The sequence below is a fragment of the Gopherus flavomarginatus genome, chromosome 1 (assembly GCF_025201925.1).
Source record: "Gopherus flavomarginatus isolate rGopFla2 chromosome 1, rGopFla2.mat.asm, whole genome shotgun sequence".
Taxonomy (NCBI): domain Eukaryota; kingdom Metazoa; phylum Chordata; order Testudines; family Testudinidae; genus Gopherus; species Gopherus flavomarginatus.
In genome coordinates this window covers 309,884,977-309,910,666 of record NC_066617.1, presented here as the reverse complement: position 1 = coordinate 309,910,666, position 25,690 = coordinate 309,884,977, and the positions used below count along the sequence as shown (strand labels likewise).

The 25,690-nt window shown below is 41.0% G+C and overlaps 1 protein-coding gene across 6 annotated transcripts in view; it reads left to right on the top strand.

Moving 5' to 3' along the window:
• ENOX1 (ecto-NOX disulfide-thiol exchanger 1) overlaps positions 1-25,690 on the top strand; it is a 536,222-nt gene that overhangs the window by 461,339 nt on the left and 49,193 nt on the right. For 5 of the 6 annotated variants that reach the window (XM_050948778.1, XM_050948749.1, XM_050948760.1 and 2 more), the window contains 2 exons: positions 8,009-8,193; positions 24,499-24,606. In XM_050948778.1, the coding sequence (XP_050804735.1) occupies positions 8,009-8,193; positions 24,499-24,606 (293 nt within the window). The remainder of the gene's footprint in view (positions 1-8,008; positions 8,194-24,498; positions 24,607-25,690) is intronic. The other variant, XM_050948788.1, reaches the window with a different exon arrangement.

Below are 25,690 nucleotides of genomic sequence, written 5' to 3'. Positions count from 1 at the left end.
AGCCATTAATAACTACTCTCTGAGTACGGTTATCCAGCCAGTTATGCACCCACCTTATAGTAGCCCCATCTAAATTGTACTTTCCTAGTTTATCTATAAGAATATCATGCGAGACCGTATCAAATGCCTTACTAAAGTCTAGGTATATCACTCTCACTAAAGTCTAGGTATATCACTGTCCAGTGATAAAGTGTGACTACACTGCCCACATCATAGTGCTGCCATGGCTGCACTGTAATAGGGGCAGTGTAGACATACAAAGTTTTGATTTGCGTGTTACGCACTATGTAATAAAGGTAACAAAATATTAAGTATTTTGTGTGCCCCAGAGAAGTGCGGGTAGGAGACAGAGCTTTATTTCCTGATCCTAATCAATCCTGAGATGGATTATAAAATGTTAGTATTCTCTGTCCTATGTCAGTATTGTCTTACTGCAGTGGCTATTGCTACAGATCCTAGCCTTTCCAAGATTCTGCAGTGACAAAGAGGTGAAGCAGTAACAGTCCTTTTTGCTGATGTTTCTGGAAAAGGATCTTTCCTCATATTAAATGTCCTTTCTGAAGATAAATCCCTTTTAGAGTCCGCATGTTGTTTTGTAAGGAAACTGACAAAGTTAATTGTCTGTAGATAAAAAGGGTGTTTTCCTATTAATTAATTTGGAAGAGTTATTAAGATTCAATTTTAAGAATTCCTGTCACCTTTTCAGAAATGATCTGAGTTGCTTTAATTTAAGTCCAGTAACAAGGGACAATTTACTGACCATTTATTGTTAAAATTTTGGGATTAATTTACAGTTGTTCTAGTGCACCATATTCAGTGTTATTTCTATTATTAAAAAGTTAAATGGGTGAGTACTTTCAGTTTGTTAATTACAAAGGATTATTTTGTTGTGTTGCAATTGCATTCTTTAGCTAAAGAAATGAAGGACTTTACTAGCTGTGCCTTCCCGTCTTATCTGCTCTTGCTTATTCTGCTCTCTACCCCAATACTCTGCTCCAGCAATAATGCTCGATAATAAAACTACGTGTTTGTCTACATCTACTTTCCTGGTGCCCCTTACACGTGAATGCTGTCCCCAAATCATAGAATATTAGGGTTGGAAAAAACCTCAGAAGGTCGTCTAATCCAATCCCCTGCTTAAAGCAGGACCAACACCCACTAAATCATCACAGTCAGGGCTTTGTCAAGCCGGGCCTTAAAAACCCCTAAGGATGGAGATTCCACCACCTCCCTAGGTTACCCATTCCAGTGCTTCACCACCCTCCTAGTAAAATAGTGTTTCCTGATATCCAGCCTAGACCTCCCACACTGCAACTTGAGACCATTGCTTCTTGTTCTGTCATCTGCCACCACTGAGAACAGCCTAGCTCCGTACTCTTTGGGATTGCCCTTCAGGTAGTTGAAGACTGCTATCAAATCTCCCTCACTGTTCTCTTCTGTAGACTAAATAAGCCCAGTTCCCTCAGCCTCTCCTCGTAAGTCATGTGCCCCAGCCCCCTAATAATTTCCGTTGCCCTCTGCTGGACTATCTCCAGTTTTTCCACATCCTTCTTGTAGTGCGGGGCCCAAAACTGGACTCAGTACTCCAGATGAGGCCTCACCAGTGTCGAATAGATGGGAATGATCACATCCCTCGATCTGCTGGCAATGCCCCTACTTATACAGCCCAAAATGCCATTAGCCTTCTTGGCAACAAGGGCACACTGTCGACTCATATCCAGCTTCTCGTCCACTGTAATCCCTAGGTCCTTTTCTGCAGAACTGCTTCCTAGCCATTCGGCTCCTAGTCTGTAACAGTGAATGGGATTCTTCCATCCTAAGTGCAGGACTCTGCACTTGTCCTTTTTGAACCTCATCGGATTTCTTTTGACCCAATCCTCCAATTTGAAGCCTACAAGTTGTTATCTATTATTCACGGCTTGGTAAAGGACCACTGGGGGTAACAAGACAAAGTCCCTCACCAAAGGCTCTTAAGCAAAGTAAGCTGTCATGGGATAAGGGGGAAGATCCTCTCATGGATCAATAACTGGTTAAAAGGTATGAAACAAAGGGTAAGAATAAATGGTGAGTGGAGAGAGGTAAATAGTGGTGTCCCCCAGAGGCCTGTACTGGGACCAGTTCTATTCAACATATTCATAAATTATCTGGAAATAGGGGTAAACAGTGAGGTGACAAAATTTGCAGATGATACAAAACTACTCAAGATAGTTAAATCCCAAGCAGACTGCAAAGAGCTACAATAGGATCTCACAAAACTGGATGACTGGGCAACAAAATGGTAGATAAAATTCAATGTTGATAAATGCAAAGTAATGCACATTGTAAAATATAATCCCAACTATACATATGAAATGATGGGGTCTAAATTAGCTGTTACCACTCAAGAAAGAGATCTTGGAGTTATTTTGGATAGTTCTCAGAAAACATCCACTCAATGTTCAGCGGCAGTCAAAAAAGAAAACTGAATGTTGGGAATTGTTAAGAAAGGGATAGATAATAAGACAGAAAATATCATATTACCTCTATGTAAATCCATGGTACGCCCACATCTTGGATGCTGTATGCAGATGTGGTCGCCCTATCTCAAAAAAGATATATTGGAATTGGAAAAGGTTCAGAAAAGGGCAACAAAAATTTTTAGGGATATGGAATGGCTGCCGTATGAGGAGAGATTAATAAGACTGAGACTTTTCAGCTTGGAAAAGAGATAATTAAGAGGGGGATAGGATAGAGGTCTATAAAATCATGACTGGTGCGGAGAAGGTAAATAAGGAAATGTTATTTACTCCTCCTCATAGCACAAGAACTAGGGGTCCCCAAATGAAATTAATAGGCAGTGGGTTTAAAACAAACAAAAGGAAGTATTTCTTCACACAACACACAGTAAGCTGGTGGAACTCCTTGACAGAGGACTTTGTAAAGGTCAAGACTATAACAGGATTCAAAAAAGAACTAGATAAATTCATGGAGGACAGGTCCATCAATGGCGATTAGCCTGGATGGACAGGGATGGTGTCCCTAGCCTCTGTTTGCCAGAAGTTGGGAATGGGTGACAGGGGATGGATCACTTGGTGATTACCTGTTCTGTTCATTCCTTCTGGGGCACCTGCCATTGGCCACTGCCAGAAGACAGGATTCTGGTTTAGATGGACCTTTGGTCTGACTCAGTACGGTCGTTCTTATGTTCTCATGTTCTTAACAATTTGTAAAATGATTTAGACCCCTCAAGGTATCCTGTGTAATTCATGATTTTACTACTGTTACCCTCATGTTCTCTCCCCCATTTCCTCTTATTGTCTGTGACATTCATCTGTTGTGCCTTGTCTTCAATTAGTTTGTAAGCACTTTGGGACCTGGACCATGTCTTTCTATGTATTTGTCCAGTGCCTAGAACAATGGGGCACCAGCCCTGATTGGGACTTCTTGGTACTATTGAATTGCAAATAATAATTGAAAACTGAGATTCTGCTAAGTGACGAGAACTGTTCATGAGTATTATAAGCGCTCATGTTTCTAAAAAAACAGAAAATATGTTGTTTCCTATGGTAAAAAGTCACTTGTAACTGTTCAAACAGTGTGTGTCACTTGATCCTTGCCCAAGAGTTATTCTTAAAATGTTGAAGGTGATAATATACAGCTCAGAATAAAATGTTTAGGCCTGAGGGGTTAGCTGTCCGGGTCAGGTAGCTAAAGATTAATGCAAACTTCACAAGCCTCCTTGTAACTAGCTTCTAATAACTTTGATGCGGATAGCAAATACTCTGTAGCATTGCTTATACCTGTCACGTGAATTGGCAACCAGTTTTGTCACTTGCAGGTGATTCTTACAATATTTAATGGTCTCTTGTTCAGCCCACTTGCCAAATAGCAGTCAGCAGCATTGCACACTAAGCCTCAAATCCTCTCCCAGGCACCCAGCTCCAGTAAATGGGCTGAGCATATCCCCTGGAGAAAGGAGGGTAAGGAGTATTCCACCAGGGCCACATGTCTACACAGCCGACAGCAGTGAGCCTCTGGCTTGTAGCTTGTGGCTCAGGCTGGAGCTTGAGCTCCAAAGACCAGGGCAGGAGTAGGCTTCAGAATCTGAGCTTCAACCTAAGCTGCAACTTCAAAGCAATGTCTACACAGCCATTTTCATCGCAATTATCTGAGCCTGAGTCTGTCGACCTGGGCTCAGAGGCTTGCTGTCACTGGCCGTGTCGACACACCTGCTGACAATGGAAATATCCACAGCTGTTATTCCGGCCAGGGTAGGCTGTGAGGTCCTAGCACCTGAACTCCATCAGAGATAATAAGTCAACAGCTGTACAGACCCAGTCCTTTCCATCTATGCAACAGGTTTAGGGGATTTCTCTTGGAGCTGGGTTAGGTGATGCACAGGAGATGCACATTCTTCCCACTGCCTCCCCAAAGCAGTGGAAAAGTACAGGTTCTGTTGCATTAGTGTCCCTTCTGTACCTAACAGAGTGGGAGGTTATCCACTGGTTAAAGTTTCTGTGTGGAAGTCAAGGTTAATCCAGTGGTGGTGCATAGCACTATGTAATGACTCTAGCTAACTATAAAGTGATGTCTGCTGGGCAGCATGAATATACTAGTTTATACATTTAGTTGCCTCGGTACACTGAAAAGAAGTGCAAAACTGCAACATTTTGAAGTTTGGTTCAGGCCTCTCTCTGAATTAGAGGAGCAAATTTTGAAAAATACTTTCTATTGGACTGGAGGTTTGTGTTTGCTTAGCCTTTTTTCTCAGATGTAGTTATTTGGTTGTTATGAAAAAAGCTTCTATCCTCTTAGTTGCCCATTAGACTCCTCACAACAATTTCTTGAGGGTAAATTTTATCATGGAAGAATGACTGCATGCTTTTCAAAACAATTTAATTTGATATAGTAATACTGAGGCTGCAGTTAAATCTTCCAGAGAGATGCTGTGGAGGAGCCAAATTAGACGCAACAATGAACCTATAGGTATGTTTTAATGACTACACTATATTTGCAATTATGTATTTGTATTGTTTGCAAAATAATAGAAATTAATTGGGTCAAACAAAGGTTTGTCCTGTCAAAAGTAAAGTATTTTTATTGCTAATGATATATTGAGATCGCCTGTTCGGAGAACAAACTAGTTTGACAAAGATTTTGAGTCATGTATGTGCAACGACGCAGGATACAAGGGACTTTTTATGCAGCAAGGTCTGTTCAAGAGAGGCCTGGAGTGGTGTTAATATATAATTAAGTGGTGGTGGGTGTTAATATATTAAGTGGTGTTAAGTTAAGTGGTGTTAATATATAATTTCTTATCCTCTGGAAAGTAGCCATATTGTTACTGTCGATGGCAAATAAAATTCTGTAATATCAAGCTTGAAATCATTTAATCAGGTTTGTGCTTCTATTACAAAATGCGGATAGAATTTTGGAGGGTTTTTTTAATTGCAGCTATTTCATAGTGATATCATAGTCCAGTAATGAAGACAGTACTGCATCATACTTTGCAGAGCCAAATGACCATTGTTGTTGCCCAGTATAAGAATGGTCAAGAGTAAAGTTCTTCTCTAGGACGTTAACAGTATCCCTGAAATAACAGCTGTCACACTTCCCTATATGTATTTATGCTCAGATAATTTATTTAAGTAGTGTTCCTGGTATATGCTTTATAGCCTTCCACATTTTGCTATACCAATTTAGGCTTATATTGCAGACTGTGCAATTCATTTGGCAAATGTAATTTCCATCCCTGCATACTGATCGATTTCTTCACAAACACCTGCTATCAGTTATGATAATAAAAATGCCATTCTAAATTGAAAAGGGGCCAAATGGAGCTTCCTAAGGAAATGACTTCAGTATCTTTCAATGCGGCTAATGTAGTAAAGTTCTTGTAGTGCCAAGGTTGGTTATCATTGGGGTTTTGTGTTTTTTTTTTTTTGAGCATTTGCATTTTATATAATTTTGCTCTATTACATCATTTCTTTGTCTAAACGATTCCTCGTAACTGGAGAATTCACAGGGAGGCAGGAGTGGAGTTTCCACATTTCCTCTCTCTTGAGACCAAATCCAAAAAGCTTTACTTAAGCAAAACTCCCTAGCATCACAGGGCCTTAATTCTAACTGGAACCTCTGGATACTACCATAGTATAAATATTAAACAGTCATGTCAGTTTCTATAACATTTCTGGGCAAAAGCTGTGAAGTCAATAAAGTTTTGCCAATTTAAGAACTTAAGACTTTTGCCTTTACACTGGATGTCAGTTTCTTACCTAAAATCTATGTCTAATTTTAGCAGCCAGTCTATGAAGAGTGATTGAAATTTAGAGCAACAATTTATGGCCTCGTCTCACTAACCTCTTGTTGACTATGCCCCCATCATATGCTAATGTACACAGAACAAAACTGTTTTTAGCACTATTATGCCTTCCCAGACTCAGACATTTCATGCCTGTTTTCAGAAATAGTGAATCTCTAGTGGAGGTCAGCAGACATTTTTACCTCCGTATGTGACTCAGTGGTAAAATGCATACATCTCAGCTCCAATGCAGCTTATGCTATCAGTTGTACAAGTATGACTGCACCATTGCTGAGACACAGGTAAGAAACTGTCAAGAGTAGATACTGCCCTTGTAGAAAAAAAATGAATGATTTCCATATTACATCAGGGCTCCAGCACACTTTCAGAATCAGTGTCAAAAATTCATTTACAGCTAAACTGTTTTCAACACTAGTTTGAGATGGTGGGGTAGGAAGAGAATCATTGCTGACATCTGTTGTCAGTAATAGGTCATTTTCTGAAGTCTCTCTTAGGATATTTCTCTTGGGCAGTGGTTCTCAAACTCTGTCCTTACCGTCAGCACTCTTCTCCCAACCTTTACACATCTGGCCACATCTGTCCTCCCCTTTAGCAATATCAGAAAGGCAAGGTTGTCATGACCCCCTAACACCTATCTGCAATTACCATGCGTATCCCAACCTCCATGTCAAGAAATCCTACTTTAGGATATTTCTATAAGACCTTGTCTGCACTGAAGAACTGAACCATTTGTTACTGAACCAGATTAAGTGTAAAGAATTAAGTGTCTCCACATTAGTCATACCAAACTGGTTTGTTTTGCCCCATATCGACACTTGGGCTGTCCTGAACTATTTCATTTGCAATTTCTTTTGTCTCACAATTCACAACTAGCTCCCAGAAGTAGTTCATCCTGGGAGATGTCACAAGGCGACTTAGGGCTTGACTAAACAGAAACGCTCAGGGAAGTGAATTAAGATAAATCGAATTTAGGACATTTTGATTCAGAATAAGGCTTTTCCACACAGGAATTAAATGCAATTTAACTAACTCACTTTAATTTGGATGAACTTTCCTGAGTGTCCCCCTTTAGACAAGCCCTTAGTGTACTGTGAGGCATTAATAGGGAGGACTAGTTGAACCATTTCAGCTTGTCTGTGTTCACTCTGGCACTAAACCAGTTGAAATTGAACCAATGAAGCTGTGAGAGTTTATTAGTCCTGCTATTTCTAATGAGCTGCTAGACTCTTTGTAAACCATTAGCAGACCGTTAGAGATGTTCCTCTGTGTGGTGGACTCTCCAGACCCAAGAGTGGCAACTCAGACTTGAGCTGCATCCACACTACAAAATGCCTGGGCTCTGACCCACATCACAGCGGGACTCAGGCTCTGACGCTCCCTCCAGCAGGGTTCATAGGCCCCAGCCAAGAGGATTTCCTGACCCAAGTCAGACTCATTTCTGTGTGGATGGAAGGGGTGCTGGGGCATGAACTTGAGTCAGAGTTTGGGCTTAATGTGCTGTGTAAAACCCAAAATGCTCTACAAATGTTCTTAAGGCTTTAACCAGTTTAATTTTTCTAGACCAAACCAAAGAGTGGAGTGTTTACTTTATATATCTTTATGTTGCATCCCCTTTTGTCTGAACAATGCCCTCTATGTTATCTGCCAGCAAATGAGTCATTATATTGATTTTTTATTTATTTTTTTGGCATGTTCATTTTCTCATAGCTCTAACAGCCCAAGCTTATGCACTGAAGGAAGAGAATGACAGCCTCCGATGGCAGCTGGATGCTTACAGAAATGAAGTGGAGCTTCTAAAACAAGAGAAAGGACAACTCTTTCGCACCGAAGAAAGTCTCACAAAGGACCAACAGTTGAAATTCCTGCAGCAGACAATGCAAGGCATGCAGCAGGTACGATGAGTCAATTTTTAATGTCTTTTCTCAGTAATGTATATGCAAAAGGAGCATTTTTGGTTAGGAAAAAAGCACTGCAAATTTTTGGACTGCTAAAATCAGATTTTGTAAGATGCTAAGGAACCTTACCATGATTTCTTTGCATACTCAAATGCCTGTTGATTTCTGCAGGCTGTTTTGGGTGTATAAGGATGGCAGCATCAGGCCACAGGGATTAAAGACCTGCTGACAAAGGGGATGTCTACACTGCGGTCGGAGGCGTGATTGCAGCATGAGTTGGCCTAGCTCTGCAAGAAAGTAGCGGGTTTAAGAAGCCTTTTCTAACCTATCATGGCCAGTGCCCCAAAGGCAGCAGGTCAGGTATAGGTCATAGCCCCACCATCCTTAAACAGCATCAGAGCTGTGCAGTGCGCTCAGGGGAGAGAAAACACAGTACTACTGCAAAGGCTGTAGCAAGGGCTGCTGTGGCCCATGCTTCCACAACACTTCTAAAGACACTTGTCCATGTCCTCAGCAAGTGTAAATTGACATGCCACCACTGAAGTCAGTGGCACTAGATTGACTTGCACTAGCTTAGGCCCTGGTCTGTTATGACTGAGTGAAACATAATGTCTCCAGAAGCTGCTGCTGATATAGTAAACCTCCACTTCCTCTCTACTGTGGCCAGTGGCTTAAAGCTACAGACTGGCCTTTTATTTCTAAGTCTCTTCTGTTTCCAAAATGTTAATCAGCTCCCACTTCTGATATTATTGTTGGAAGTCGTAAATCCCCTCTCTGTGACATTGCAGTTAGTAGTCACTGTGAGGCCCCAGATTTATGCCTTCTGACCAGGAGTGAGCTTCAGTACAGATCTATACATGAACACCCAGATCTCACCTTTCTTTTACAATATTGGGAGAATTTGTGGCTAAGTGAATAATTTCTTAGTAAAATATATAAGAATTAACAAATTAGGCATTAGTTGCTCTTCCAATTCAGGTATAAAAAAAGAAGCTAAAGTGTCTTAGGCCTTCAAGCACTTAAGTACATGCTTTAAGCATGTGAATAATCTCTTCCTTACTTAAGCACATGCTTAAGTGTCGCTGACTTCATTAATGTTAAGCACATGAACACATGCTTTGCTAAATCTGAGCCTTAGTCCCTGTTCTCCATTGCCCTGCACTTTGTGTACTCATTCACACCAATATAAATGGGTATAAGCTGCTACCAAATCCAAGTGGTAGTGTTTTTACACTCACTTGCCACTGGTTTAGATTGTCACCTGAGGTGCAAGGGCACAAGAGAATCAGGCCATGGAATTCTAATTGAATTAGTATTGAAACTTCAGCTAGATATCAATATTGTTAATCAAGCGTGTTAAGAGAAAACCCATCATTTAGTATCCACTATCTAGCTGTGTCACAGCAACTGCAGTTTCCCATCCTCCGTGTTTTTTTAAATCTTTGACATTTTGATGTGAGTTTTCGAATTTTTGCTAGTTTGGCATCTGGGATCAAGCCAACCAACTTCCTATGAGGGAGGATTACAAAAGGTTCAAGAAGTTGGAAAAGGGGCTGCGGGGAAGCCGATTGAGGATATGCTGAGGATTGCAGAGATTGGGAGTTTTGTTGGGAAGTTGTTAGCAGGTTCAACAGCTGAATGGAGCTGAGTTGGGTCACTTTTGTGAACAATTGTAATGGGTTTGAGTAGATCAATGTTTCTCAAACTGGGGTCACCACTTGTGTAGGGAAAGCCCCGGCGGGCTGGGCCGGTTTGTTTACCTGCCCCATCCGCAGGTCCAGCTGATTACAGCTCCCACTGGCCACGGTTCACCGCTGCAGGCCAATGGGGGCAGCTGGCAGCCTTGGTCAGTAAGTCCCTCGGCCCACACTGCTTCCAGCAGCTCCCATTGGCCTGGAGCAGCGAACCATGGCCAGTGGGAGCCGCGATTGGCCGAGCCTGTGGACGGGGCAGGTAAACAAACTGTCCTGGCCCGCCAGGGGCTTTCCCTACACAAGTGGTGACTCCAGTTTGAGAAACACTGGAGTAGATGGGTTTGAGTTGTTAGTAGAACTTGTAACACCTCACGACCTTTACACTTTTCCTGTGATTCATCCAGGAATATTTAGAAATTGGCCTCTCATTTAGGTAGAACCTATAGAGTCTGAGTTTGGTTTTCAGAAATGCTGAAGATTGACAGCTTCAATTGAAATCCATCAGCATAGCATGTGTACAGCACCTATGAAAACCAGGCTCTATATGAAATATTAAACACACATCCAGGTCTTGGCTAGTAATGGTTTAACAAGAAGACCTCCCTCATTCCCTTTTATCTTGTTGTATATATTATATTTAATTTAAGACAAGATTAACTGGTTTCCACCGAGTTCCTGAGCCCTACCTGTACATTAAAAAATGTGTTCCTCATCCTTCTTCCTTTCCATTCACACTCATTTCCCCCTGCATCCCACCTCCTCCTCCCTCTCACTTCGAAAACTAAAGAATAATTGATTTGAGCTGCAGTTGAAGAGCAGGTCTGGCTGAGAAAATGGATGCATTTTGAGTGTCAAGGAATTTTCTGTGCACAGACTTGGTGCCAAACAGTAGCAAATAATGCAACATTGATGTATTTTTAATGCACTCTAATTATCTGGTGATTTTTCAGGCTTCTTTTGCACACTTCCAGGACTGATGAAATGAGTGATTATTTTCTCTTCTCTTACCACTTCTGTTGCTCAAAAGCATTATCAGCAAAATCCCTAGATATTTGCTCTTGAAGTGTACCATATGGGCAGTCATAGCAATCTAGCAATTTATGTTGTCGAAAAATGTGTAATAGCAGCTTAGGCATTGAAGTTATGTGTTTTTGAGTTAACTCCCTCCATGAATTTGTGTCACCATCTAATTTCATACCCACTATGAAGTCTCAAACAAATGGAAATAATGTCTTGTATCCATGGTAACAAATGAAGTACACTTTACCTGATCTTAAGATGCAAATTGAATTAACTTGTCATTACTGTATAGGTATTGTTAGCTTCCATGTATTTCTGTATGGGGATGCACACACAAAATATATACCTTTTCAAATTGCTCTGTATTTGAGCATCTCACTTCTGGAAACGACGTAAGGAAACTATATGATCAGAGAGATTTTGCTATCAGAATGTTATTCCAGTGTAGTTTTGGGGAACAGGTTAGATATTTTAGGATCGAACGTTAATCACTCAGTGCTAAGTATATTTGAATCTTGCCTTCCTAACATGAAATGATTGAAAATGCCCAGACAACAGGACATGGGTTTTTACCATATAGAGATTATAGATGACATATATTCTGAGTTATGCTGAAGCTCATTTTGATTAATTTTTAATGCATACCAGATGACTTTATGAATTCCTTAGAGAATTATTTATCAGACTATTAACAGCATTGACCTGTAGACTGTCCTACAGTGTGGACCTTGTGCTGTGTCCTCACACTACCTTGGGAACATTGTTTCAGTTGAGACTTACGAAGAACAGGACTGAGGGTTTGACTTGGCCGTTTTTAGGAAGAGTCACAGGGAAGTCATACTGAACAAAGGAAATGTCACAAAAACATAGATAAAAATACTAAAAGAGCAAAGGGATTAGCCTGCAAAAGAACCTTTGTTCTGCTATTTACAATGCAAACAATTCAAACAGTGCAAGTGCTGTGATAACAAATGGCCAGTTTGAACCCAGGTCTTAGTCAGAACCGTCGTCTACTTGCCAGGGCATTTGGGTTGTCTTGCTGCGCATCCTGCATCTCCCACTGAAGTCACTGGGAGCTGGAGGTGCCCAACACTTGTCAGGTTTCAGGCTCTTCCTCAAAGGTACTTAGATGAAATCAATGGAAGTTAGATACCTAGATACCTTAGAGGAACTAGGTCCTACACTGTAAATTGGTTGATTATGGACCTTGCCATTACGTGCATTTCATTCATCATAAAGGATGCCATCATTATGTAAATAGTAATAACTATTGGTGGGATTTTCAAAAGCACTCACCTAACTTTGCTGGAGCGCACTGGAGTTTGACCATTCACTTTAATGGGAGCTGAGTTTAGGCCAATGCTGAGCGCTTTTGAAAAATCCACACTATTCTTCTAGACGTTGCTCTATGAGTTAAATTATGTAAGCCGGACTCCATCATAGTTGGAATGAAAAATATTGTCTTTTACCTAGAGGCGGAGGGGAAATTGTATATCATCATGCAAGAGCGCCATCAGCTTTTTTGGCACCCTAGGCCACCAAAGGTCCGCCCACTAAATACTGCCCTGACAGAGGCGACAGAAGGTCCCACCCCTGACAGAGGCAGTGGAAGGTCGCACCTCCGAAATACTGCCAACAACTGGGGCAGCCGAAGATCCGGCAGCCGCGGTCGCTGCCCCCAAAATGTTAGCGCCCAGTCGTCTAATGGGTTGCGCTGGCCCTGTCATCATGATCCCATTGACTTCAGCGGGCGGGGGCTGAAAGCATATTTCTTCACAGGGATGAGTTCAGTGACTTGTAGGATGAATCTATTTGAGATCTTTTTCTTCACTTCTTCCTTGTGGTTGATCCACTATCTAAACTCCCATGAACTTCAATCATATTCATTCCATTCACTCACATGCAAACTTTCCGAAATGTCAAAAGTCACAGATACTTACAACAGATGAATGTTAAGAATCCTAGCGTGGTCAGGTGGATGGGGCTTATTGTGAATTATATTCATTAGTATATCCTGACTACAGAAGGGCTTATTTATTCTGTTTTATCCTTCCACTCCGTACTCACTAAATATTTACTCAACATGTCGCCCAGCATACACGTGATCAAGATTAACCTGTTTCTTCTAAAAATGCAGTATTAGAAAGGGGAGTAAATAAGAAAGAAAAAAATATCACCCTTATATTCACTTTTTACCTGCTGAATAAATAGACTAGAGTGATTAAGTTGAAAATATTTTTATTGCTCTCCAGAGTATGAATCTTAATTTGATCTATAAATTTACAAAGAACAACAGCATTAGCAAAAACTTGGTATTACTGAATGACATTTGAATTCTGAAAACAAGTAACCCTGTTTCTGGGAAGGGGGAAGAAGGGGCCCAGTAACAGTATGTCTGTTTTCCAAGGGCTACATCTGTACAGATGCAGCACTGCAGCCAGGGCCAGCGCTTCCATTTAAGCAACCTAGGCGGTTGCCTAGGGTGCCAGGATTGGGGGTGGCGGCATTTTGCTGCCCTCGGCAGCAATTTGGCAGCGGGGGGTCCTTCCGCGCTCCAGGTCTTCGGCGGCAATTCTGCGGCAGGTCCTTCACTCGCTCCGGGACTCGCCACCGAAGTGCCCCAAAGACCATGAGCGTGGAAGGACCCCCCTCCCGCCGCAGAATTGCTGCCAACTACTGGGAGCGCGGAAGGACCCCCGCCTAGGGAGCCAAAAACCCTGGCGCCGCTCCTGACTGCAGCTATATCGCTGTAGTGTAAATACTTACTACAACAACAGAAGGGGTTTTTCCATCACTGTAGTAAATCCCCTCCCTGAGGAGGAAGTAGCTAGGTCAATGGAACATTTCTTCTGTCCACTTAGCTGCATACACATTGGGAGTTAGAGCCACCTAACTGCATGGTACAGAGTGTGAAATTTTTCACAACCTTGAGTGACATAGCTAGGTCAACCTAAGTTTTAGGTGTAGACCAGGCCAAAGGATGCTTAAGCACTCTTTCCTTTAACATCCCATTAGGTTTACCATCAAATACCTACCTGCTGCTGTTTATATTTAAACAATAATTATTATTATTAATAAAGTGCACCACTAGGTTTACAGTACAATTATGTATTTTATCTCAGAATGGGAGACTGGAGTTTTCCTCCAAATGTGGCAACCCATACCTAAGGGATTGTTTACTGTGGGCGTTTCCCCCTAAAATTTCCTACCGTAGCTATCACCAGTTCAGCTTCACAAGTCGTAGCAGCAATGGAAGTGTTAGTGTAAATAAGTCCCCATTGAGGTTTTAACTACCAAGTCATCTAGATCTGTTCTTAGATAACACATGGTTAAACTGCCTTTGTACCCTGACAGCTGCCACCAGTGATGGACATGAAGTGGTGGCAACAGCAGTAGAGAATTTTAGGAAAAAAAGCCTGAGGTAGACACCTCAGTAGAAAGCACACTGACTGATGTCTGCGTGAAGATTATAGTCTAGCCCTCTTGCAGGAAATCCTTAAACACTAAACCTCTCTGGTTGGTTACATTCTTCTTAGCTTTGGGGTGGAATTTTCAAAAGCATTTGATGTTGGCCTAATTCTGCTCCCATGAAGTCAACGGAAGCAAAGTTAAGCCAAGGCTGAGCACTTCTGAAAACCCCAGCATTAGTGGTGAATATTCATTTCTTTAAAGATGAATGGTAAAATTAAAATTCATGGCAAATTTGAGTCTGCTCAAAACATAAACCTTTGCAGAGTACAGTAGACCAGTAATTTTTATCTACACCAACTTCAAAGCTTTCTATTAATCTCTGTAGTTTCTCTAGCCTCAATGTGTAAGATTTTTTTTAATGTTAAACATCAGTCAAATATTTCTTTTTGAAAAAGAAAATCTAAAATCTAAGTGGGTTTATTAAAAGTGAGCATGCTATGGTTATGGAGAAGTGGTTTTATGCAATTTGTGGTCACATGGAGAAATAGACATACTTATACATATTATTCAGTGCTCTACTTTTGTAGAATGAAATTGTCATCCTTTCTAAGTACAAAACAAATGTATAAAATTGAAGCCTGATTAATTTCTTGTGCTGTGTGTGTGTGTGCATGTGCACGCGCATGCTCGCACACCTGCCTGCCTGTCTTGGGCTCAGCACTGCCCTCTGCTGTGCAGCATTGAGACCTTCACACTCAAGGTGTCAGCAGGACAGCATATAATACAGTAATATGTACCAAGAGGTAGGCCTGCCTAATGCCCTTACCTATGGAGGCATGCTTGTCCCACTCCAAATACAAAAACATAGCTTAACATGCATGCTGCTACTAGCAGCATCAGCAAATGTTGAGTGTGCACTTTGTTCCTGGTCAGAAGACCAGCAAGGTTCACTGCTAAGGGTGGAGCCCTGGCCAGCTAGAGCCGGTAGCAGAGAATGCAAAGGGCTCTTAATCAGCGCTGTGCCAGGTCAGGATTTAGATCCTTCTTCCATTACAAATCTCATCAGCCTCCCAGATAGTGAGATCCTAATGTATTCTGTAAAGTGGACAGCGCTGGGGAACAAGAGGGCTAAGTGCCGTAGCCTTCTCCTAGCTGATATGCTGGATTTCCCTTCATTGTAATTTTTAAAAATTAATTAATTACCTTTTAATTTGCCCAGTCTCATATTAGGCCTGGTCATATGTTAATATAAATGCTGCAGTGTGGCTAGCTTCATTTACAACTCATTTCTAGAGCACGTGCTGCCATCTCCTTTGACTTGTCTTTCACATTTTCTTGTTTCCTTGGTGATTTGTCTGGTCTCATCAGTGTCTTGTTACTAATGCATACTTGCTCAGATGGGAAGTTGCGCTGCCATTATTCAAGGCTGCCATGCACTGGCCATTTATGATATGAAATCCTGTTTTAGTAATGTAGAAACTTGATATTCCAGCTAAGCCATAGAGCTAATAGGTTTGATGGCTACAAATTGTGCATGCGTGCGTGTTTGTGTGTGTGTGTTCCTTCGTTTTGCTTCATTTTTTTCTTTAACCTAAGGAGAATTCTGCCAAGAAATGTTTACATTCTTCTTTTCTTCTATTGTTTGTGAATAGCCTCTAAGAAGCTTGAAACACATTTTCCCTTGCTGATTTTTGGTCTTTTCCATTTTGCAGATTCTGAATTCTCTTTATTTGTGTGGAATAAAGTTTTTAATTGACTTGACTGGGTTTTGCTTTTAAAAAAAGAAATTGCTAGCCTGGATAGCTAATGGAGTTCATGATGGGGCAGGGAGACTTTCACCCCTGGATCTCTGATTCAAGTCCACCCCAGGGGAAATAGTTCCATTCATGCATAAATAAGAACTATTCACATGAGCAAACATTGCTAGATCAGATCCTAGGTTGTTAGTGACTGAAAACTGTCACCCTCTGATGTCTGTTTGGTAGTCTAATTTAACTGGTTTGCTACAGATCCTGTTCAGTGGAAATGCCACAGCCATTTCAGAGGCTGGGAGGAAAGCTCATATCCCCTCCCAGGTAACTGAGTGGACAAGGTATGCTATAATGAATACCTTGTTATAACAAACTTAGTTACCTTGTCAGAAATGTTCATTATAGCAAGTGTAATGTACTTAAATTTTTAGTAAAGTTAAATTCTTATTATCATTTTGTGTTTCATTTCCAGCAGCACTAAACAAAATTGTGACTGAAAGAGCAACAGTAGAAGCATTTGGTGGTATAACAGCTAGATATATTGGAATTGCAGGTGTTCTTTTTTAATATCCTAAAAACCTTACAGTCTAAAATATGACCTAAGGTTTTGTGGTCTATTTCTAGAATGTGCTTGTTGGGCTATTTAGATAGCTGGTTAAAAAAGATGTTTTCATGGTGGAGCCATTCACTATGGACAGTTTGTCCATTGTCCTTGCGGGGTGGGGTGTATACTTATGCATATACATCTATATGCATGTATAGAATATATATTACATTTATACACACCGTATTACTTTTGGTAAATGCAGGGCTTGGGGGAAGTATTCAGTGGCTTTGCGATGATGATAAACAGAAAGCTATTGCTTTACCTTTAGAGATTTTCATATGTTTGGGGGTATTCTGTTTTGTATGGATGTTAGCATTCCTAGCCACGCTGGCACCACATTGCACACAGCCTGAGTAAGTCAGCTGGCTTCTAGAATGCCTTCTGTATTTAATATTTCAGAAAAAGAGAAGATTGATTTAAGATAGTAATTTGCTGTCTGCACTTTTGAAATCTGTGCAATATGGGTGATACAGAACTTTACTGGAAGATGTTCAGCATTGGAGATAAGGGAATGTGTAAAAAAAAAAAAAAAAAAGCTACCTTTTACAATATGCAGGGTTGCTTTTGATAACAGCTATTTTAGTCCTCATGAATGATTCCAGATTAATAGCACTGGAAATTGAAAATTTCTGATTATGTATAAAGCAGATACAGGAGAGTCAGTGGTAATGTAAGCAAACACCTTGTGATGGGGTATACAAATCTCACATTGGGAAACACAGGAAATGCGTTTATGTGGGCTCAGTTGATCCCACCCAACTCGAGCTGTGAGAGGTCAGACTCAGAGGGAGGAGCTTAAAAAGGGAAACACAACACAATTGGCATCAGACCAGACCTCTAGTCTTTGACTCCTGGAGAGAGCACTATCTGAAGGCAATAGCTCCTCAGATGACCTGGACCTATTCCAGAAGTTCATCTTTCATAGACTACCAAATAGCCATCTGTAGATGATTATTTTTGTTCCGTGTACACCTGTGCAGCTTTCAAATCAGTGACTGGTAGAGGATAAAGCCTCTGCAAACATCTCAGGCATAACAGAGCCATGAGCAATACATGTCATGGATTTTTAACGAATAGATCTTGTCCGTAAAAGGCTGACCACTTTCACTGAGAAAATTGCAGAATTGCTGATTGAAGAGAATGCAGGAACAGTATTAAAGTTATGGAAAACCAGGCACCTTCAGTAAATGTTCACACTGGGGATAAAGTGGTTGGAAGTAGTCGATAGTTGAACAAATGAGCAAGGACTTTGGTGACTGTGCTAAAAGCAATTGATTATAGTTTGTGAGTATCTACATGAGGAACAAATATTTAGTAAAGGGCTCTTTCAATCGAGCAGAGAAAGGTATAACACGAATTAAGGGGTGGAAATCAAAACTAGGCAAATTCGGACTGGAAATGTCGTACATTTTTGACAGTAAGAATAATAAGCCATTGTAACAATTTACCCAGGGTCATGATGGATTCTTCATCACTGACAAGTTATAAATTAAGACTGGATGTTTTTCTGAAAGTTACGCTCTAGGAATTATTTGGGAGAAGTTCTATGGACTGTGTTACACAGGAGGTCAGACTAGATGATCACAATGGTCCCTTCTAGTCTTGGAATCTGTGAATTTAGGGCGGGGCATAATGAGCATTGAGACAGGGCAGGAGGAGATAACGTGAGTGTAAACAGAGAATCAGACAATTGGGGGATTGGGACTGTCAGAGGGGCAGGAGGAATGTAGATACCAGGAACAGGCAATACAAACAAAAACACAAAAGGATTCCAGTTTTACCTTAAGTTAATGCAATTGTACATTAAACTGAAGAGCAGAATAAATATCTATATGTCAATTTTTAATAAGCATAATAATTTGATAAGCAAAATAATTCAAAATAATTAAATACTGTTATTTTGTCATAGTTGCTTGGGACCTTCATGAAATGACTGATAATTTTACACAGGGCTGGTAACACCACGTTACATTATTAAGGTTGCCTGGCCCTTCCCATTATCAGGCCCTGTTTTCAGTTACTTATCACTTTGCCAAACTTCAACTGTTTAGGCTGAAATTTTGAATGCTGAGTGTTTTGCCTGAGGTTGAATTATTTTAGAAAATTTCAGTCAAAACAGTTTAACCTTTTCTGAGAATGAGGCTAGAGGAAAATGGGTTGTTTTGCAAAATTAAAAAAGTTCTGACAACCTTTTTTGACACCTGTGCACTCTAGAACAGTGGTTCTCAAAGTTGGTCCTCCGCTTGTTGGGGAAAGCCCCTGGTGGGCCAGGCTGGTTTGTTTACCTGCTGCATCCACATGTTCGGCCAATCGCGGCTCCCACTGGCCGCAGTTCGCTGCTCCAGGCCAGTGGGGGCTGTGGGAAGCGGTGGCCAGCACATCCCTCAGCCGGCGCCACTTCCAGCAGCCCCCATTGGCTTAGGACGGCGAACTGTGGCCAGTGGGAGTCACAATCGGCTGAACCTGCAGATGCAGCAGGTAAACAAACCGGCCTGGCCCACCAGGGGCTTTTCCTGAAGTGGCGGACTGGCTTTGAGAACTGCTGCTGTAGAACACACTCTCTTCCAAAGCATAGAAAAGAACCCAAGATTCCTGAGTCCCAGCATTCCTCTGCTGTCAGAAAATATCTGTGAAACCCACTGGCAAACTGCATGTCTCATCCATGCCCTCTGGTGCTGGGTCCACACAGAGAATGACAACCTGCTACTTCTATCAGTTATTCCATTGGCTCAAGTGGTAGAGATTGGTGTAGTGGATCTGCAAGGTCCTACCATACTGATGACCTGTGTTGTCATCAATATGATGCAACATGGTGAATTCTTTAGTCAGTAAATTAAAAAAGAAATTACACAGAAAAAAACTACATTAAAAGAACATTAAGATTGGAAAATCTAGCATTCCAAAGCTGAAAAAAAAGTTTCAAATAATTTAATTTTGTGTCAAACTAAATGTTTTGTTTAAAGCAAAAGAAAACATCTTGTTTGCAAAGTTTTTTACATAAAATTCTAAACAAAAAGTGACTTCAAATGGAAAAATGTTGAAGCAACACATTTGGAATTTTTTCAGACATTATTTGTTTTTAGCCAAAAGAATTCAGCAATTTCACTATGAATTCACAAAATGTTTCAAGTGACCTGAATCTGCATTTTTTGATTAAAAGAATTTTCAGCCAAAAACTTTCACCCAGCTCTAGTTGGAAGGTGTGTAGTGAATGAGACAGCTGATTTCAGGAAGAGAAAGGATGGTGTTACGGTTATGCAGCTGAATGTCACACTGGAGAATTGGATTCTAGCACAGGGCTCCTACTGAGTAAGTCATGTACACCAAACTTGTCAGACGGTGTCACTAACTGTGTGTTCTTCATTTACTGGGTGCACAGCTTGGAACCTGATTTGCAGAACTGCCGAGTACTCACAGCTGCATCCAAAGTCAATGGGAACTGTGCGTCGATCATATATAGTGTAAATACTGCAAAAAGAAAATAAGGCCCTGTGCTTCTCAAACAGTGAACTGTGACCAGGGACCCTATGATGCCAACTGGCAGAGGGCAAATGGTGTGCATAGGATTTTAAAAGGATCTCCCTGGTCAGATATGTGCATAATAGTTAACCAATGTGTGGCATCTGAGGTCTGTACTGGGAGCCAGCAGCCTGTTGGGTCATTGTAATCATTGGGACTGTATGTACAGATAATACTTAAAGACTTCTGTATCTATACTAAAAATTATATTCTTAAGGTCTTGGAGTTATGGCAGGTCCCCAGGATTTATCATACCTGCTGCCTGAAAGGAACATTTTCAAGTTAACAGACCCCTATCTCCCTGTCTGGTCATTTGTGTTTTGTATGCCTCAATATATGCCTATTTGCATCCTAAGCCGAGGTGGAATGAAAGATTGCAAAATCTACAAAAGAGAAAAATTTCAGGGTGAACGAACTGCAGAGGGATGTCCTGCTTATGAAGAAAGATTGTTATGGTATATCTTGGGGTGTAAGGAAACACACAGAATCTTTCACTCAGGCAATCTGACAGTATGTCATGGAAAGAAGGTCATAGCCAGCCTGTAAAGCAAGGATTTTGGTTGAGCAATACTCTATAAGATGTGAGAGTATCTTGTGGATTAAGTCTATGCTCTAAAATGCATGTTATTATTTCATAGGTAACCATTTGTTTCCAATACTTCTACTTGCTACTACTTGAATCTCCATGTTTTGTTAAATAATTTTATGCTTGATTTAATTACAAACTTATCGCTAAATTCTGTGTGTTAAGCACGGGGGTGATTTGGGATGGACTGGAACGTTGGGGTTTACTGTTTATTTGGAAGTAGCAAATCTGTAATCAGTATGAGTATCCAGTGGACCAGGAGCTGGACACTCCAGGGAGATGCTCAGAGGATTCAAGGATGGGGTGTGCCTGTTGCTCATCTGTAGAGTGACAGTGGGGCCTGCGAGACTGAGAGAGGAGGGCCTGTGTTGCCTATGCCCAGTGGAGTATGGGAGTTGACCCACAGCAGGCACAGACAAGGCTTCCTCACGCTAAGGGTAGGTGGTTGTAAGGTGCCCCCAGGAAGCATCTCAGGCACCCAAAAATGTGTGGACATTTTTTCTCTTAATCTGTGCCTCTATTCCCTGTCTGTAAAATGGGGATAATATTATACCCTCACCTTTCAGGGGTGTTGTGAAAATTAATCCATTAATGTCTGTGGAGCACTCACATATGTAGTGATGAGCACCATGGAAAAGCCCATGAGGAAATGGATAATTCTGCTTTCAGAGCAGAGTTTGAATAGTGTGAGGTAAATAAGTCGTATGGCTACACATTGAACTGTGAGGATAAACCAAATATCAAATAGCTGCTCATTAGGTGAGCACCATCCATCCTCTACGCAGATTGAGACAGGGGTCCTCTGGGGAAAAAATGTCCTGATGTAGTTAGAATGTGTCGTAATCTGTATACACATGAGGATTGAATTAAGGTTGCACAGGAAACCTCCATTTTGGCATTTCCTAACTTTGGAGGACTTGACTTTGCAACCCTAATAATGTTTCTTTAGCATAGTTATTCGTGTGTAATATGTAAGGACTAGAGCCAAGCGAAAACAGGATTTTCCATTCTATGAAAAATTCTGAGATTTTGAAAACTTCTTTTTCTATAGAGAAAAGAAAAAGAAAGTTCACATTTTTTCACAAGATGGCAACAAACAAATCTTCCAGGAAAGCAGCCCAGGAAGCCAGCCAAGCAAGGAACCAAGCTACTGAGAAGCCTGGAAGCTGGGGCTCCCAAGTCTTCTAGGCTCTCAGGTGCCACTCAGTCCACCAAGCAGGCTACTGAGGAGTCAGGAAGTCCAGGCTCCCCAGCAACTCACCAGATGGAGCTAGAGGGGTGGGTAAGGTGGCAGGAAGGGCTCTGTCAGAAACCTGCCTGATTTTCTTTGGAATTTTGACATTGCCCTGCAGAATTGGTACTTTCTGACAGAAAAATGTTCCGATAGAAAATTCCCAAGCAGCTGTAATGAATGTGTATATTTAATAACAGTGATGTACAGGTTGACTAGGTGCTCACCTTCTCCATGTTCTCACCACAGCAAGTTTATGGTACCTTTATTAGCTGCCTCAGAACACTCAGCAGACCCAGATGCATTTTCTGCTGGTGATTCTTAAAACATATATAGCTTCAAGGCTTCAAAAGAACCTAGGAATGAGAAGCCACTAAAGCAGTGGTGCCCAAACTTTTCCTCTTGGATCCCCTGCTTACCAGGAATGGAATGTGTCCATATCCCACCCTGGCTGGGAGCAGAGTTGTGGCTGGGCCAGGGGTCAGAAACAAGGGCTGGTGGCTGAGAGTCGGGGCTGGGAGTCAGCGGTCAAGTCACAGCTGGAGCCAGGGCAGCAGCTGCGGCTGGGGGATTGGGGTCAGAGATGCGGCTGGAGCAGAGCTGGGGGCAAAGCGGGGCTGGGTGGCACTCCCTCCCTGCCCTGCCATGGAGTCTAGCCTGAGCCCCACTGTGTCCCCTTGGACATTTCTCCGTGCCCCACTAGGGGAACATTGCCCACAGTTTGGGAACCACTGCACTAAAGCAACCTAGCTATAGTTTAGATTGCAGTCACAAATATAAAAAGGTGATTTATCAAAATTTACTTTCATCTAGCTGTGGTGACCCAGCAATGCCATGGGAAGTTGAAAATAGGAAGAAGTTTATGTAGACTGTCTGGCCCAGGAACCAATGGGACTGAAACCATTTTTGATATTTGCTTCCACTTGCTATGCAAACTTTGTCAATCAGTTTAGATATGTGTCATGGCCCAATTTGTATAAACGTGTAAGCTATTTAGCATGTTAAGAAACCGGACATTCTGTTTCATAAATGATTATTATTTGTTTGGTTTCATGTGGCTGTACATAGTTTGATGGAATACGATGCTCTGGATTTTCTAAATCGCCCTGGAAAATGAGCACAATTAATTGGAAAATGGTGTGTGTGTAATGGCAGTGTTAGAGACCTTTAAAACATTGAATTAATCCATCCAGCTGGTAGTCATCCACATCAGGAATTCTGTATCAATCCCTACTCAAGCCTGATGCTTTCCATGCAGATCTAAAAGCAGGTTTCACACAGCACAACTTCCCACCACCCCCATTGGCCTGGGACGGCGAACCACACCCAGGTTCAGTCCGCCAAACCTACTGACACGGCAGGTACATAAACTGGCCTGGTCCGCCAGAGTGCTTACCCTGGCGAGCCACGTGCCAGAGGTTGCCGACCCCTGATTTATTCACTCTAATTTAAAGTTTCATGTGCCAGTAATACATTTTAACATTTTTAGAAGGTCTCTTTCTATAAGTCTATAATATATAACTAAACTATTGTCGTATGTAAATTAAATAAGGTTTTTAAAATGTTTAAAAAGATTTATTTAAAATTAAATCAAAATGCAGAATCCCCTGGACCGGTGGCCAGGACCTGGGCAGTGTGAGTGCCACTGAAAATCAGCTTGCGTGCTGCCTTCAGTGCGTGTGCCATAGGTTGCCTACCCCTGGTCTAGTACTTGTCCTCTCTATACAGAAATACATAACCAGTTTCAGAATTAATTGAATCTAGTGACCAGTTCCTGGCAAGTCCCAGTGTCTGTTCATGACTTACAACTGAATAGGATGAGGGGAGCCAGGCCCTTAAAAAAGTCTCTATGTTTCAGAAATTCTCTGCAGAAAAATAATCTTTTGGTCATCATTTTGTGTTTTGACAGATCACATCAGCAGTTTTCTTGGCTGATGCATTGATTGTAGGGCATCCGTCTTGCTGATCTAATAACACATCACCATCATAGAATGAGAAGAAACGAAATGTTTAGTCTTCTTGGCAACTAAGTGCAAATGCTTTCCAGAATATTGCTTTGCGTTGAATCAAATGGCTTTGGGCCAGTGACTAATTAGACTAAAGGGCTGTGCTTGTGAATTATGCATGTACTGTAGTGTTTACCCTAGTATTGTTAAAACCGCAGCATATACTTCTACAAATGAGGTGGTTGTTCAGATGGATGTGACAGTCCTTCTGCGGATGATATACTCTACCAAGTGTTTGTGCTTTAGTGTAACAAATAGCTTAACGGCACATTTACAAATGCATTCCTTGTGTTGTACTGCAGTGGAAGGAAATCCAGATGGAAGTAATTTACATCTTGTTCAACTTAGACACAACAGACTTAGTAACAATAATAAATATAGAAATAATGTGAAAAATGTTGCTTGCAGTGAGGATTTACAATATTTAAGAGTGCTCAGATTCTGATGGTACTAATCACAGTCTTTTTGCCTACTCAGCAATTGCTGAGTATACAGGAAGAATTAAATAACAAAAAATCTGAACTGCAGCAAGCAAAAGAAGAACAAACACATACAGAAGCCAGGCTTAAAGTTCTTCAGGAGCAGGTGAGTGCTTACATTGAGCATAATCCTTATTTAGGACTACACTGGAGGGCCTGATCCTGCACCTTTGAAATCAGTGGAAGTTTGGCCATTGACTTCATTCTAATCAGTATATGATCTTATGTGACCTGTGTGTGATCTAATGAACATATACAAAGTTTAGTTGAAGTTAATTGATAGTATAGTTTGGGGAAACTTTGTCAAAGTGAAATTGAACTCTGTCAGTTTTGCAATATCAGATATTTAATCTCACATCTTGTATAACATTTTCTGTTATGTTCCTCCACACAGATACCAGTGATGTGTGAATGTTTTCTATCTGAAAACAAATTAATTTTGGGAGAGTTCAATATACCAGCAAAGCAAACATATTTCAAAAAAAGCCAGCCATTTCTTTTAAGACTAGTAGTGGGGAAAATGAGTTTAGCATCTCCTGTATTATTCATGCAGACACATGTATACAAAGGACTGAATCATGATGACATAAAAAAAAATCTCTAGTGCATCAGTGCACTTATCTAACTGTGGTGAGAAGCAAACCTTTTATATACTCTGCAAATCTGATCGTTTCATTTTTGCTTTCATTGATACTGAAGTGCTGTATGACATTGATAAGTGTATTTGAAAATATTGTCTAATATGCAGGGCAAGATGGATCGTTTCACAGCAAAGGAAGATCTGTGCCTGTTTGTGTAGTACTGGAGATGAAATACTGTGTTGTCCACGTACACAGAGTATACAAATAAATATTGTGTGTCAACAATTTGATTGTGGAGACAGTAGTCACCACTTCATAGTTTTTAGCTGAAGTAGACAATGGACTGTTTTTTTGATTGATTAATGTAATCTAGTAAAAACAATTCAGAAGTGTACGACATAAATTATTTAGATGGTAAGGATTCAAAAAGTCTATGGTTTTCACAATTTTAAAAAATCCTTCTGAATTTTTGAATGTTTACATATTTTTAAAGTTATGCACATTGGACTTGTCATCAGATGCAGTTGGCACAAATATACTTTATAATCTGACAATCTAGATTCTGCAAAATAAAGTTTTCACATTAAAAAAATATTTCTAGCGCTTACA